Source organism: Humulus lupulus, chromosome X (assembly GCF_963169125.1).
Source record: "Humulus lupulus chromosome X, drHumLupu1.1, whole genome shotgun sequence".
In the NCBI taxonomy this organism is placed as follows: Eukaryota; Viridiplantae; Streptophyta; class Magnoliopsida; order Rosales; family Cannabaceae; genus Humulus; species Humulus lupulus.
In genome coordinates, this window is record NC_084802.1 from 209064768 (window position 1) to 209081756 (window position 16989).

A 16989-nucleotide genomic window follows, 5' to 3' on the forward strand; every position below is an offset into this window, starting at 1 on the left:
GCCTCATTTCTTGGTGCATATTACATGAATCTTGGTCATGTATGATCGTGATACATATAAATTTAATTAGACTACATATATAGCCAATTAAGTAGTTCTGGTATTGTGAATAAAAAAAGAAAAAGTAGTTTGGGTATTGCATGGTGGCTATTTAAGGTGAAGAAACTTTATATCTGAAGATTTTTATTTATTTTTTTAAGATAAGGCAAAGGTAGACGAGTCTCAACGTTCTCACTTTAAAAGTTTCACTGTTGAACATTTATTAGAGTTTATTATTTTTGGAAATGAACATGACATTTCTCGTATATCTATATGTATACAATGAATAATATAAATTAATAAATGAAAGTCACAGTTCCAGACTCAGTAGAGCTGTGTTTGACAATGCTAGATATAGATATAGATATATAATAACATCTCAATTAATTAATAATGCCTCTTTCATGACCTGAACAAACTAATTATACCATGTTATATTATATGTCAATTAGATTGTATTTTCTCTAACTTAGAATACTTAAGATTATATAAAGTACTAATTAAAAAGCACAGCTGGTGATTATTTTTACCTTAGAATTGAATAACATCTACATCATATATATATATATATGCAAGTTGTTAAAAAAAGACAAAAGCATTAGAGCTTGATAATATTTTCACATTTTAAAATAAAACAAAAAAATACAGGTAACCCTAGAAACAAATACGTACCCTTCGCCACATAATACTATGCCCAAACCAAACTAGAAGAGGTTGGATATTATATTATTAAGTAAAGTCATCAAAAGGAAAATAATAGTTGTTTAAGAACGCGGTTTTGTTTCCCAAAACCAAACGCTGACAAAAGAGTGAGCTAAAATTTGTTTGTCATTTCATTCTCATTGGCTGTCATGTTTGTCATAATATATCTTATCTTAGCTGGCTATTCTCTAGATGAAGTCATTAGATTTGGTGGAAAAGTTGAGAGTCACATTATTATATAAGACCATCCATGTAAATTTTGTAAAATAAAAAATAAAAAATTAATATTATATTTTACTTAATATTTATAATTATACTTTAATACACAATAGATAAATTAAGATAAAAAAATCAATAATTTATTTAATGTTTATTAAGAACATATAAAAAATAATTTTTTTATTATCTAAATTATATATTTCAAAAAATTTGTTATTTAAAAAGTGTAAAAAGTTATATATAATTGGTCATTAATTTTGAATTACTAGTAATATGATAAATAAAAATGTAATATTTATTAATGTGAGAAACTTGGCCAATGAATTAGGCTATATTTTGTGTTAAATTTAAGACACCTTTAAATAACATTGGAGTCATACTTAAATATAGTAAATGGTCTGACATCATATTAGAGGTAATAGGTGTGCCAAAAGCTTAATCTTATCTACGCGCTATTTTGCTGGCATTTCACTCTCTCTCTCTCTCTCTTTACTTCATTTCTTTATCAATACGTTATATTAATTTCCTTTTTCCACTACTGATGATGGACTAGCTAAGTTCCTTCCGAGTAGTTGCCTTTGTTAGCCCACTAATCACCAAATTAACGAAACACTCCTCATTACTCACATTTCTTTCTATATATATATACCCTTTTCCCTTCTCTTTAAACTCACTCACTCACTCATCAAAACTCGAAAACAAAACAGCTTTTCTTGTTCTCTCTTCTTCTTTTCTCTGTTCTCAGCTCAGTTCAATCAAGTTCATAAAAATGGCATCTTTTGCCTCAAAAACTCTGGCTTTCCTCTTTCTCGTCTCTCTACTCCATTTGGGTTCATCGGCTAGGATTCTTTCCGGTGAGTCCGACAAAACCCAGGAGCCACTTCCTTTCCAGTACCACAATGGCCCTCTTCTCTTTGGAAAAGTCTCCATTAACCTGATATGGTACGGAAACTTCAAGCCATCCCAACGAGCCATTGTCTCCGACTTCATTACCTCCCTTACTTCTCCATCTTCTTCCAAACCCAACACAGACCAACCATCAGTCAGCACGTGGTGGAAGACCATCGAAACCTACCAGCGCCTTGCTAACTCCAACTCCAAGAAACCTTCGTCCCTCTCCATCTCATTAGGAGCCGAGTTCATCGACGAGACCTACTCTCTCGGAAAAACGTTGACCAGTAAACACATCGTGCGACTGGCCTCCAAGGGCGGTCAAAAGGACGCCATCAACGTTGTTTTGACTGCCGCTGACGTTGCCGTCGAAGGGTTCTGCTCTAGTAAGTGCGGGACACACGGTTCATCTCGGTCCGACAACAAATTGAGAGGAAATATAAAGAGCTCCAAGTTCGCTTACATCTGGGTCGGAAACTCGGAGACCCAGTGCCCAGGTCAATGCGCATGGCCGTTCCACCAGCCCATTTACGGACCACAAGCACAGCCACTGATTGCTCCAAACAACGACGTGGGTCTTGACGGAGTGATCATCAACCTGGCTAGCCTTTTGGCTGGAACCGCAACGAACCCGTTCGGAAATGGGTACTTCCAAGGACCGAAGGAGGCTCCACTAGAGGCGGGTTCGGCTTGTCCCGGTACTTTTGGGAAGGGGGCCTACCCTGGATACGCCGGTGATCTCTTGGTTGACCCCACGACTGGTGCCAGCTACAATGCTCACGGCGGCAATGGAAGGAAGTACTTGCTTCCGGCTCTGTTTGACCCTTCCACCTCCACTTGTTCTACCTTGGTTTGATCAGCTTGAGATACGAATTAAGAGCATTTGTAGGTGTTATATGATATGATATGATGTGCCTAATACTTGTTATTAATTAGTATATAATATATATATATATATAGAGGGATTGTTAATTAATTATTTAATTCTTTTTTATTCACCATGTAAAGTAAACCACGATTATAATAAAGCTTTGGTATTATTCTTTACATGAAAGCCTCTTTTTTATTTTTATTTTTATTTTTATCGTTCCATTTCCCATTATAACCGTTGTTTTCTTTTAAAAATTATCATATTTTAACTAGTGATATCTAATTACCCAATTATTTAGTTCACTAATTAATGGCACCGCCTACATTATATATTATATTATATATATAATTGGATCGGTACAAGAGAACCCTTAAACTTTTAAAATAACATACCAAAACAATTATTTTCCTATTTTATTTTTACATATATCAAATGTGAGTTTTTCTATATCATTTAAATATTATAATATTTATTTATTTTATATTATATATATTTTAAAACAAATAATCAATTTTAATTAAAATTATTAATAATATTTATAATTTTAAAATTAAGCAAACGTGAATTGCACGTTATTTCTGCTTAGTATATATATATATATATGCAACGTGCAATTAATGTTTGCTTAATTTTAAAGTTGTAAACATTGTCTATAATTTTAATAAAAACTAATTCGTTATATTTAAAAAAATATATATATATATAATATAATAAATTATAGTTATATTGAATATATAAATATTTATATCAATAATCTCTACATATATTACATTTAAACATAATATTGATATATATATATATATATTTACATGATTACATGACATATATATATAATACAATAATGTTTAAAAAGAAATTAATAATAAAAATAAAATAAAAATAGAAAAAGTCAAAGTATAGACGGTAATATATGTGCATAAACTATTTTTAGTTTCTAATGTATCTTGCAATGTCCTCTTTGGTGAATTTGATGAAGAAAAAGAATTACAATCACTTTATAAAAAAAAACTATCACACAAATTTATAAGATAAAAAAAATGATATGTATGTCATTATTATTTTTAAATAAATATGGTTTAATTATTAAAATTATCATTAAATATCTTTAAAATATCATATTTATTTTAATTAATTTATTTTTGTTTAAGTTTATGTTTGTTCTAGATTTTAAATTTGGTAGTGACAACAAAATATTATATATTATATGTTTAATATAGTATTAAGTTTAAGTTTAATTAAATTTTACTTAAGTTAAAAAATGTATGGTTTTATTATTTTTAAATAATTATCATTGTAAAATATCTCAAAAATATCTTTTTTTAATTATTTTTTTATTTAAGTTTAAGTCATGTTTACAATGTACAGTTAAATATAAAAATATTCTGTTAAATATAAGAAAAAAATACAAAAACGTTAAAATCAAGAATTTATGTTATTTACATACTTTTTGGGGTGTTTGGTATGTTAATAAGTAAATGTGGGAATGTCAATCTAAATGCATTTTTATGTTTTATTCAAATTTTCAAAAGGTAAAGTTAATAATTTGTGTGAGTCTCAAATGTATTTTAAGGGTAAAGTAAACCATTTTGTATATAATAGTTTAATATTACATCTATCTTAAGTCCCTCTACACTTTCCAAAGCAACTCAACTACTAAAAAAAAATAGAAGAAATATACCATATGTAGATAGAAGTAGTCTAATTAATTTACAACAATTCTATATTTATAGTTTTCATGATTTTGAGATCCATCAAATAATGAGATTCTTAGTAACAATTTGCCTACTAAAAAATTTACATTATGAAAATATCCGTAAATATATATATAAACGGTAATTGGTATCATTAAAATTAGTTAATAATTAACAATATGGCATATATATATATGTATCCTAAAACTTTCTTCCAAATTCATATATAATTATGTAGGAAAATTCTACTCCTCCAAAGCATTAATATATATCAGTGAGTGGTGATGAGAATTTTAAGTGACAGAGACACAACACTATATCGTGGGAGTACATTAACATCAAAATTTGACTATATATCATTCTATCTACTGTAGAGTTAAGTGTATAGTCAACCACGCGTATTTAACAACGTATAACATAGGAAAACGTAATATCTACTGCAACGGAACCTTATATATAAATATTATCACTGGGCCTTTTGGCCCTGACCTGACCCACCATATATACCTACTCCAATTACATGGTATGCATGCGTAGGGCCATACCCATATGTGTCGATCGATGACAGCAGAGTATATATGCTGCTGTGTCTACCGCACTCAGCGATGCTTGTTTAAGGGTCGGTCACCCACAAATATGTATGTATGTATGTAATGTAGGCCAGGCCTAAGTGCCTTTACGAGGAAGACATTCCATCCCCATGAATTAATATTAATCACTCACCCAACCCAACCCATCAAAACTCAACCGCATTTATATCTATATAGTACAAAAACATAAAACGACAAGTAGCTTGACGGTGCACCCATATTCCAGTACGCCGTCACCAAGCACATGTAATATAGGAGGGTTCTCCGGGGCACACCAGGCACTCCGTTGAGGTTCTTGAATCGGAAAGTATTTTTGGTAAAAAATACCTATGACAGTATATATTGCAGTTATTTAGAGCACTTCATAAATTTTTTTAAAAAATTGAATAATTTACAATGCCGAAAATAAGTTTCAAACATATTACTTTCAATACTTATATATATATAAAAATTCACGCTTGCAACAAATTATTCAAACATTATTTTTGAGACCATAAATTATTCAGAATTTTCTACAATTTACACGATGCTCTAAACAATTATAATATCCACTACCATAAAAAAGAAATTAACTAAAGTATTTTCCGAGTAAAAAACACCCAGTGCAACGGTGTGCCTCTTTTGAGGGGACACCGGAGAAACCCCGTATAATATATTTATATTTATAGCTTAACTTATTCGCATGCACCGACCCCTCTCCTGTCCGGCCCACCACCATTGCCACCGGCCATTTTTTACGCACTAGTGGATAATGAGCTTTCCGACCCCATTAATGTGCTCGTACAATTATATTTCATAGGACAGCACTTTTTAAGGGGTATCATATATGAATGTCTATATATATATGTATATATAATATAGATACGTTTTGTTTTATATACCTTGGAATATTGGAGAACATTATTAATTATATATATAATGTGGGGAAACAGTTCTAGCATTATTTGCATGATTGTCTATAGATCCATGCTAATCATTGAGCTTAATTAAAATTGTAGTAATCATTAGGTGCTAAATAATGCTTTTTTTTTTTGTGGGGTGTAAAAAAATTAACTAATTAATGTCATATATTGATTATATATAGATCAGAATAATACTTTCACAAAATAACGCAAATTTTATATCATGCACAACACAAAAGACCCCCACTACTAATGTTTTGTTCTAGTTTTAATTATCTTTCATTCTGTGATAATATATATATATATATATATATATTTTTTGTCATGTCACCAACCCATGCACTACCCTTGCCAATTTATTTACTATATTTGTTTTTCTGCTGACTTAGCATGATAGAATGGAATTATATAAAAATCTTAGCATTACGCATATGATTATAATAAACAAGCACTGCCATATATTGAAGGTAACATAATTAAATCATATTACCGTAGCTGCCTTAAATATTTATCAGTTCTTTAATTTTTACATATATATACCTGTTGCTTGTTAAAAAAAAGTAATAAAAAATAAAATAAAAGAGTGCTATGTTGAATGCTTTTGATCTTGAAATTTAAGAGCAAAATTGAAAAGAAGAAGATGGAAAGTTTTATATTATAATTAGGCTATTTAGGATTTTTACCCTCGAACTATTACCACTACCGTATCGTGCTCCCTAATTTTTTCAGGCCATTAAAAATTACCCCCGAAATATTCACAGTAATGTAAAGAATGACTTCCGTTAACTTTCAACACATGTGGCTAACAGAATACTGACATGACTCTTTACATGCTGAATGTGTCTTGGCCATGCCAGCGCCATGTGTGTAATTTTATTGTTTTTAAATATGGTTTTTATTTTTTTTAATGTATAAAAAATGGTTTAATTTATTAATTATATTTTTTAGTGTTTAATTCATTAATTTTTAATATGATTATAGATTTTTTAATTACACACATGACGCTAACATGACCAAAACACATCAGCATATAAAAAGTCATGTCAGCCTTTTGTTAGCCACATGTGTTGAAAGTTAACGGAAGTCCTTCTTTACATTACTGTGAATATTTCGGGGGGAATTTTTAACAGCCTGAAAAAATTAGGGGGCACGATACGGTAGTAGTAATAGTTCGGAGGGTAAAAATCCTAAATAGCCTTATAATTATTGTTTGAAAAGGGTTATTATAATATATTTTTTGAAAGTTATTATCAATTTAATATAATAATTCAATCTGATGTTTTGTCTATACAAACTTTGTACCAAGTTAAGTAAATAAGTTCATTTTTTATAATTTATAATGTAGAACAGTTGAAGTGGGTCCAAATTAATTACATTTGGACTTGTTTGTATTTTTACACACATTTGATCAATTTATGTCTGGTTCGAATGGAATATGCGTTTTTTAAAAAATAAAATAAAAAATTAATCTACATATTCGCATAAAAATGAGTCTTTTTTTTATATAAATATAGGTTAGCTAACTTCAAATGATCGTGAAGTTTCACGACCAAAAAAAAAAATCATCACGAAGTTTAATTTTTTTTTTAAAAAAAAATCTTCACCGTTATTAAATATTAATGACTGACAGCAAGAGAAAGAACTAATAAGGCATATCCTAATTTTGTTATTTTAAAGGTATCGTTGTAAAAATAATTAATAAAGTATAAACCAAAACCTTTATTAAATGCTATGAGGCTTAATTTTTGTTTTAATTTCTAGTTAAAAATTATAGATGCTTTTTAGCAAATAATTAGTATTTTTAAACCATTTTAATTAAATGTGGACACAATATTGAAAATGATAACAAGATAGAATTACTTTGACTAAAAGAAGAGAATTTTATATCTTTTTCTTTACATCTTTAAAGTTAGATATTTAAATTAAAACTTGCTAGCAAAATTAGTGGGTCAATTAGTAGGTAGCAGCTGGCAACTTTAAGTTTCCAGTGTGTTTTTTCATTGGCCAATTAATAGAATGAGAGACAGGTAAATCTAATTGAAGAAGACTTTATCAGTCTTCATTTATATTAATTTACATTTATATAATTAGAAATCAACTCCTCACAAATCAGCAACCACATTTCAGGTAGCGCGCGCCTATTGGCTACTCCACTATACATATTTATATACACACACACACACATAGGGTACTATGTTAAAATGACTTTTTTTTTTTTTTTTAGAAATTTTGTAATCTAGATTAGTTTTAATAATTATTTGTAAAATTGTATTGCATAATTTAAATAATTAGTTAAAAATTTATACAAATGGTAGAAAAATTAAAAAATTTAGTGGAAAATTTTAAATTAGTAATTAAATTTTAGAAAAATGTTATTTTACAAAAGAATATAAAAAATTCACCTATTTGCCGAATATATACAATCTCACCACTTCTACTCTCTCTCTTTCAATGTTTTTTTTTTTTTTTTTGACAAAGATATAAAACTTTTATTAGAAATGCAAATCTTGCAATAATACAGATAATAGTTCAGAGGGTACATTAGAGATAGCCCAATGACGATCAGAAATTATACTTGTGGATCTCGCTAGAAAGTGAGCTGCAGTATTAGCAGATCATTTAATAAAGTTAATAGAAACAAATCTTGATTGTAATTCTTCCCTTAAGGCTCCTGCATTCAGTAATAATTCTCCCAAAGTAGGAATACAGAGGTGTTGTACTCCGAATCGCTTGTACTGCGATCTCTCTTTCAATGTTAATTTAACTATAATTATAAATAAAAGTCAACGCTTTCGTATTTAAGCACACGCGGTTCCCGCATTAAACCCAAAAAAGTTGTTAAATTACCAAAATATCCCGTACGTGCAATATAAATAAATAATGTATGTTACTTCCATTGTTTTAAACTCAAAACTCACTCTCAAACACCATACTAAGAAACTCTAACAATGGCTTCCTATAATCATCTCTCCTTTTGTTATGTCGCCCTCGTTCTTGTACTTTTCTCTTTTATCAGTCCTTCCATGACATCAGGCCGGAAGCTCTCGGCTCTGGTCCAACCACAAAACCCGGTTCTCAAGTATCACAGAGGTCCACTCCTCAACGGCAATGTCACCGTTAATATCATCTGGTACGGCAAGTTCTCCACCAGTCAACGCTCTGTGTTGGTTGACTTTCTTCACTCCCTTACCTCTCTTTCGACACCGGCGCCGCCACACTCAGTGTCGTCGTGGTGGAAAACTACTGGCGGGTACAGAGGGGGTCCCAGGTCTCTCGTCGTAGGGAACCAAATCCTCGACAAGAGCTGCTCTCTCGGGAAGTCGCTCACGACCCGAAAGCTCATTGCACTGGCGGCCAAAGCCAGCGGAGTTAAAAAGTATAGTAATCGTAACGCCGTTAACGTTGTGATGACGGCGTCTGACGTGGCAGTTGACGGGTTTTGCATGAGCCGGTGCGGCACCCACGGGTCAACGCGGGGCGAGAAGAAGGGAATGAGGTTAGTATACGGGTGGGTCGGGAACCCGATGACTCAGTGCCCGGGTCAGTGCGCGTGGCCGTTTCACCAGCCGATCTACGGCCCCCAGAATCCGCCGTTAGTTTCTCCGAACGGCGACGTTGGGGTTGACGGAATGGTTATGAATTTGGCCACGGTTTTGGCGGGAACGGTGACGAACCCCTTTGATAATGGGTACTTCCAGGGATCCGTAGACGCGCCATTGGAGGCGGTGAGCGCGTGTACTGGGATATTCGGTGAGGGAGCTTATCCGGGTTACCCGGGGAAAGTTCGGGTTGACAAAGTGACCGGAGCTAGCTATAACACGATTGGTGTAAATAGACGAAAGTATCTTGTCCCGGCAATGTGGGACCCAAGAACATCCACGTGTAAAGCTCCGGCGTAGGCTTCACTCTTTACTTGCTTCCATGTGTGAATTGTTGTACACGTGTACATGTTTGTGATTTGAGTTAATAAATTTTTGTGAAAAAAAAGTATAATATTTGATGCCCATGAATCATCAGAGATGGGATTTGGCTTATCATTTAATGCCTTTTGGTTTTGATATTGCTCAAATACTCATTTTGGTGATTTGCCATTAAAATATATATATATATATATATATATATTAGCTTGGAAGATCTGTTCTCTTATCTGAAACTGTAAGATTAGCAAGAGAATTTAACTGAAGATGTTAGCATTGGAATACTGGTTCCATGTCACATCAAAAAGTGCAATTCTTTACTAATAGGTTTCCATTATGAAGAGTTTGAGTTTGAGGAGATTTAGATATGAGAAGGTGTGCCCCAGAATTGCTTTTCAACATGCTCTGAATTAAGGTTTGGTATATTGTTGCTACTGTTTTGGAAGTTCAATAATGGTTGTTTTGGATCTTTTTATTTGCAAGGATGGATGATCCTTTAATGTACCAAATTTTTATAAAAGCAAGAGAAATTTGTATCCTCATTTGTGCACAAGTTTTGTTTTGAGTTTTTCTAGAATTTTTTTAATTAATTGCATTTGTTTCATTAGATATGATTTCTAAATTAGATTCATGGAAAAGCTTTTAATGAGAATCTGTATCTATATGTCTATATTGGCGGTGTTTTGGTGTACTATTTCACTTGTATATGATTGTTGATAGAATTTGAGGTTTGTTTATTGCTTTGTAAAGATTAATATAACTTGTATATGGGGTAAGCATTTCTTAGTGAAATAATTTATGTTAATTTTGGTTAGAATCCTTGATTGCATATATGTAAGTAACCATCCAGTCTTCACACAAGATTGCATTTAATCTTATTTATTCAAATTTTTATTGGCACATGTAGCATTTTGTCCTAGAAACTAAGAAATATAAGTTATATTGATTTGTATTTTTATACATCAAACAATTAGTTCATAAAACTTGGTGACATTTTAGTAGTTAGAGGAGTCTCAATGTAACGTCCCACGTCACTATGGCTGCTTCCTGGAATGACGACTGGCCCTACAAACCAACACAAGTCTTTCCAGCATACTTTTTCCTCACTCGCACGCTTCCTAAGAGAACTTCCCAGGAGGTCACCCATTTTGAGATTACTCCAGGTCAAGCACGCTTAACATTGGAGTTCTCAAGTGATGGGCTACCGAAAAGAAGATGCATTTTGTTGGCACAGGTAGCACTCATCAATCCATTTAAGCCATCTTCAACTGTGTAATCCCATATCTACACAGTCTTAGAATCATCACACTTGACCTTCCCCAAGCGGTATGGGATTGCTCAAATTTTACCCCATCTTTCCTCTTACGGATCACGAGATTCTGACTGTCACACTCAATGACTACTATAAAGTACCCAATATGTAAAGAATTTATCTAAAAGACTGAAAATCCTTCTACATCATATGCTCTAAATGTTTAGGTATAATACATTTGCACAAACACCAATATTTCTAAAGTTAGATATAGATAAGCCTCAACCTTGAATGTATATATATATATATATATATTTTTTGTCTTTTTTTCCTTTCTCTCTCATTAGCTATTTGTTTATTATTATTATTTTCTTTGACTTTAATTAATAAATAATAGTTATAAATATAATATTTAAATGATGTAAAAAAAAATATAAGTAACTCATATATGGTGTGAGGTAAAATAGTATAAGTTAAGGTTTTAGTGAGGTATTTTAATAAATAAAGTAGATCATCTATTACGAGTGCTCTTATAAAAGTTTACAAGATTACTCATCGACATGTGAGATCTCGTAGCATTTAGGTAAGTTGTCCCGTATTCTTCGAATACAAGTGTTTTTATTTCCTTATTCTAATATTCTCTCCATTTATAATTCTGTAACTTATTAATAATGTGTGAATATGCTATGTGAATGAAATGAATATGTGAATATGAGACTTAGTTTTATTATGATTTTGCAATTTTTGTGAATGTTGGGAGCAACGAAATTTATCTTAGTTTATTAAATTTTTAGTTATATTTTGGTGATTATAGGATGTCTAGTGTTGTTGTTAGTAGTGGGGAGCTAGAGACAGTGTAAAGCTAAAAGAGATCTAAAGATAAAGAGATGTAGAGAGTAGAGACATTCTTGCTTTAATTTTTCTTTTATATTACATTCTTGCTTTAATTATATATACCTGTTTTATTGTATTTAATTGTGACTTGTAAACATTTACAGGGACTATTTATATATAATATTTTTAGTTTTAACAATAATAATATATTTAAGTTTCTATTTGAAAGTAAAAATAATATACTTACAAAAGAAATACATTTCGTGACGCATAAAGTCATTGCCAAAGATCAATATCTAAAAATAAGTAACAAAAAAAACCAATAATTTTCATCATGTATTTATTCATCGCCAAAGGTTATTTTTTTGAACACATTTTTGATGGCGTCGCCACACGTCTTTTTTGGCCTTTGGTTATGATGTTAAGATGACAGTAGCTTGCGTCGTTTAAATGCGTTGGGAAAGATTTTGCGATACAATATGGATATTTTTTGCAATATAGAAAAGTCTCATTTTTTTGTTGTGGAGCATTATTATAATATTTGTTTTAGTTATAAATTTTTTATCACTTTGACAAATTATAATGTGATTAAAAGGTAGGATTTTTTATAATGTATAATATAATAGTAAGAGTAATGTTATGGCATATATTGTGACAATGTTAGAATGTGAAAAATAGTCTAGAAGTAGAATGTGGTGCATGATAAGAAATATGAAGTTCTATTTCAAAATCAATTAGTGAGAAGTGGAATAACTCATATTCTTATAAATTATTAAATATACTCTCAGGGCTGGCCCTGGGCATAGGCGGGCTAGGCCCGTGCCTAGAGCCCACCCCTACCCAGGGTCCAAAAATACCATGTAAACTCTTAAGTGTGTTCAAAGAAAAAAAAAATTTAAAAATTTACATAAAAAAATTACATATACAAAATGGCCTATTTTTTTCAAATTTATTAAAACCGTCTTAGACCCACTTTTTTTCAGGACCGACCCTGATACTCTTATACTTTTCATGTGAGATATTTTCTCTTTAATTTGTATAGGCTTAGACAAACTTTATTCTAGAGCAAATGAATTGTTTCAAGGGTCCAAACAAGAATATACCATTCAAAACTTTTTATCACCCTTTATTTTTCTCCACAATTTATCACCAATCCATTTTTATCCCCAACAACATATTTTGAATAGCTTTTTTAAAAAAATAAAAGTTTGTTTCAATAATTAGTCTCGTAAAATAAAATTCAAAATTTACTTCAAACATATATAAAATTATCTTTGTTATGCCATAAAATGATTTTTTTAGATCATTTGCAACGTATATTTCAATATTAATATCGTAAAAGTTCTGCCTCCACGTGGTTAGAAAATGGACTTCGAATGTGTAAACCGTAAAAAAGAAAAGTAATATTTTGATCGTAGAAATGTAAAAAATTTCGTGTAACCCTATATATGTTTTATTTTATTTTATTAATATAGTGCTTTGTGTAAATTTCTCTAAAATAATTTAATTTAATTAGTAGGAGTATTTGTTAAATTTCATGGGGGCCCAAGTCATGGCTTAGTCTTACCCGTCCAAGTCCACTTTTATATTTTGGGTAGACTCATCTCTCCATCTCTACGGACACACACAAACACACACTCCCTTCCCCTAGCCTTTTTGCTCATTCTATTCTCCTATCTCACTGCCAACCAAAGCTAAGCTAAGCCCTCTCTGCCATGGAAAACCACGATCATCAACACTGCTACGAATCCCCTCAAAACCCATCTCCCTCTACCACCACCACTACCATCACTGCTCCCACCTGCTGCAAATGTGGAGCCGCTGCCGCCTTCAACCCTCCTCCGGCATGGTCTGATATCTCTCCTCCCCCAAACTACCGTCCTATTCGAGCTCCGGCTATCAACCTCCCTCCCAACCAATCTCAACAAGCTATAATACTCGCCCCAGTTCCCCAAGCCCAGAGGGTCCCCGTCGCAACGCCGCCCTTTCATTTCCAAACCCCGTCGAAGCGAATTCAATCCCCTGAAGACATCGACCAATTCCACGAATCCTTTGCCGGGAAGAACTTCCTGGGTTTCGTCGTCGCTCTCTCGGAGTCCATCCGCGGCCGCAAGATTTCCGACCCGTGTCACCAATCCCCAATCACGGACTCCATTGTCTCCATTCTGGAAACCCTAATCCAGTGGGTCGACGAGATCCCGCCAGCCCAGATGGCATCGCGGTACGGAAACGTCTCGTACAGGGTTTGGCAGGAGCGATTGGTGGAAAACAGTGAGACCCTAATGCTCCGATTCCTCCCCGATGAACTCCGATCGTCTACGGTCGAGATCATCCCTTACTTCACCGATAGTTTTGGGAATTCCAGCCGTATCGACTATGGCACTGGCCACGAGACCAATTTTGCGGCGTGGTTGTATTGCTTAGCGAGGTTAGGAGTGATCAAGGAGGAGGATTATCAGGCAGTAGTGGTCAGAATCTTCGTCAAGTATATGACTCTGATGAGGAAATTGCAGATGGTTTATTTCTTGGAGCCTGCTGGTTCTCACGGGGTTTGGGGTCTCGACGATTATCATTTCCTTCCCTACATTTTTGGGTCGTCTCAATTGATTAACCACAAGTACATGAAGCCCAAGTCGATTCATAATGACGATATATTGGAGAACTTCTCCGGTGAGTACCTTTACCTTGCGTGCATTGCATTCGTCAAGAAGGTGAAGAAGGGTCCTTTTTCAGAGCACTCGCCATTGCTGGATGATATCAGTGGAGTGCCTAATTGGAACAAGGTGAACAGTGGTTTGCTTAAGATGTATAAAGTGGAGGTATTGGAGAAAGTCCCCATTATGCAGCATTTTATCTTTGGTTGGCTCATTAAATGGTAAGTTTTCACTTCTCTCTTTTCTGTTCTCTGCTCTGTTTACATTTTTATTTTTCCTAATTTGTTTTCGAGTAGCTGGTTGTTTGACATAAAGAACACGTCTTATAGAATAAGTTTCTTGCTAATTAATTAAGCTTGTCGTTTGTTCGATGGGTATTATTGCTCCAAGCATATCATTTGAGTAGACTATAGGTCAGGTCTACTAATGAGCACTGGCCTTTCAAGGAATGAAACATGGTGTCCTTTTTTCAGTTTTTTAAATCATATGTGTGTTTATTTTACCTATTTAAGACACATTTGGAGAATCTCACACACTATTAGTTAAAAGTGAGGAAAGGGTGAGTCAATTATTTTAATTTTGTCCCAATTATCTTCAAATTCTCTCTTTACTATTGTTTTTCATGACGGGTTATTAGTAAACATGCCATAGTGTTCGCTTCTATATCTTGTTATTGTTTTCTCCAATAAAAGTAAATCTTTAGGGAACATTTGTGGTGATTGTCAGTACAGATTTTAGTAAATCATCAGTTAGGCGGAAAATAAATAGTAGTACTGTAGCAGGTCTATGGTTATGTTGGTTAGATTAAGATTAGACATCGTTGTTTGTTTCTGAATTACTTTCAGTAACACATGCAACAGTCCTAAGGATATGCACAATTTTCATGAGATTTCAATTGTTTTTATGCAACTTTGTAGCTGCTATCAAGTTTCTTGTGGTCTTGGACATTTTTTCTGTTATCATACATATCTCTGTCACTTTGTCACTCTGTCACTCTGTTAATTCACCCCATGTTTGCCTTACCTATGACTTAACTGTCATTATACTCTTTATCTAATAGATTAATCCATTATGTTTCTAGTGTTACAAAGTCTGTTGTCCCATGTGATATTGCATAATTGGATTCAAGTTATATATCTTGATGCATCCATAGATTTTAGATGGCGATTTGTTTTTGTTATTGGTTTTTTTGCTTGTTCTGTTCTTGATTGTTTCTTTTCTCTATTTTTCCCCCAGGGAGTAGTTGGTTTGCAGCGAGGTATCTTTTTGTGGATGTGGAAACAAAAAGTAGTAATTCTATTTGTGGTTTCATGGAGGATACGAGTTTATGTTTAACTTCTAAGGACGCAGTTATAATTATATTATATTATTACCTCAGTAGTTCTTATACTACCTATTTTCTTTGGTCAAAGTTTTTATGATCTTTGATTCGATGGTTTAATGGGCAGTTTGCCATTAATGTACTACTAGTGCTGCTGCTATAAGTGCCTTCTTGACGGAACTTCTGGGGCATGCTCTTTTGCACTGTAAAGATGTTGTATAACTCTTTTGACTAACTCCTCGAATTGACCAACAGTTTCTTAGCACCTTGTCCTTTTTTGCCTAATATTAAAAAAGGATGTGGAGTGGATGAAGTTATGCTATTTTAAAAATTGTCTCAAATTTATACTGATTTTATTTAAGTTTTGAATTTCGCCTTATTTGGTGAGGAATAGCAAATTGATCATTGATGTGTTATTCTCTATACGCTGGACTGTAGCAGTTTAGGGGGCAGATGCTATGTAGGATAGGTGAAATGTCAAAGCAAATTGATCATTAACCATTAAACTTTTTAAGGAATAGGTGAAGACAGGGGTGTTCATAAAATCGCCTACACTGCACAAACTGCCTACACCGCACCGCAATTTGCGGTTTAAAACCCTTTGTGGTGTGGTTGCGGTTTGTATTTTTGCCAAATTGCGCAGTGCGGTTTGCGGTTTTAAATTTTATAAATGCTGTTCAAACTACATCGCATCATTATATAGATTAATTTTTTTATATTATTTTTTTTCAATTTTACTACATTTAAAATTAATGCATAAATATTTATATAGTATAATCTAATATACACATTATCTAAAAAAAATATAATGTTTCATAGGATGCTAACACATATTCTATTTCAATATAAATATATTTCTCCTTAATTAAAATAATATTTATTTTTATATTACATTTGTCTTTGTTATTAGCTTGTTATATTTTTATTGTTTTGCTTAAAGTTTATTAGCTTGTTGTACATTTAATTATTTTGTTAAACACTCTATGGTTATGAGATTTATTACGAATCTTTCTTAATTATAATATTTAATTTTTAAATTATTTGGCGATAGGTATAAATTGCCCACACCGCATTTTTGCGGTGCGGTGCGGGTTGCGGTTTGGAAA

The 16989-nt window shown here is 32.6% G+C and overlaps 3 protein-coding genes across 3 annotated transcripts; all 3 read left to right on the top strand.

Moving 5' to 3' along the window:
- The first annotated feature begins 1623 nt into the window (after positions 1 to 1623).
- LOC133803573 (protein PHOSPHATE-INDUCED 1-like) lies at positions 1624 to 2905 on the top strand. Its single transcript, XM_062241667.1, has one exon. It carries the CDS (start codon positions 1730 to 1732, stop codon positions 2705 to 2707), a length of 978 nt encoding a protein of 325 aa, XP_062097651.1. The 5' UTR covers positions 1624 to 1729; the 3' UTR covers positions 2708 to 2905.
- Positions 2906 to 8828: 5923 nt separating this feature from the next.
- On the top strand, positions 8829 to 10256 carry LOC133804660 (protein EXORDIUM-like 2). The gene has a single exon (XM_062242800.1). It carries the CDS (start codon positions 8854 to 8856, stop codon positions 9802 to 9804), a length of 951 nt encoding a protein of 316 aa, XP_062098784.1. The 5' UTR covers positions 8829 to 8853; the 3' UTR covers positions 9805 to 10256.
- A 3256-nt stretch (positions 10257 to 13512) lies between these two features.
- On the top strand, positions 13513 to 16148 carry LOC133803147 (uncharacterized). Its single transcript, XM_062241110.1, has 2 exons — positions 13513 to 14783; positions 15799 to 16148. The coding sequence occupies exons 1-2, from the start codon at positions 13624 to 13626 to the stop codon at positions 15803 to 15805; spliced, it is 1167 nt and encodes a 388-aa protein (XP_062097094.1). The 5' UTR covers positions 13513 to 13623; the 3' UTR covers positions 15806 to 16148.
- The last annotated feature ends 841 nt before the right edge of the window (positions 16149 to 16989 follow it).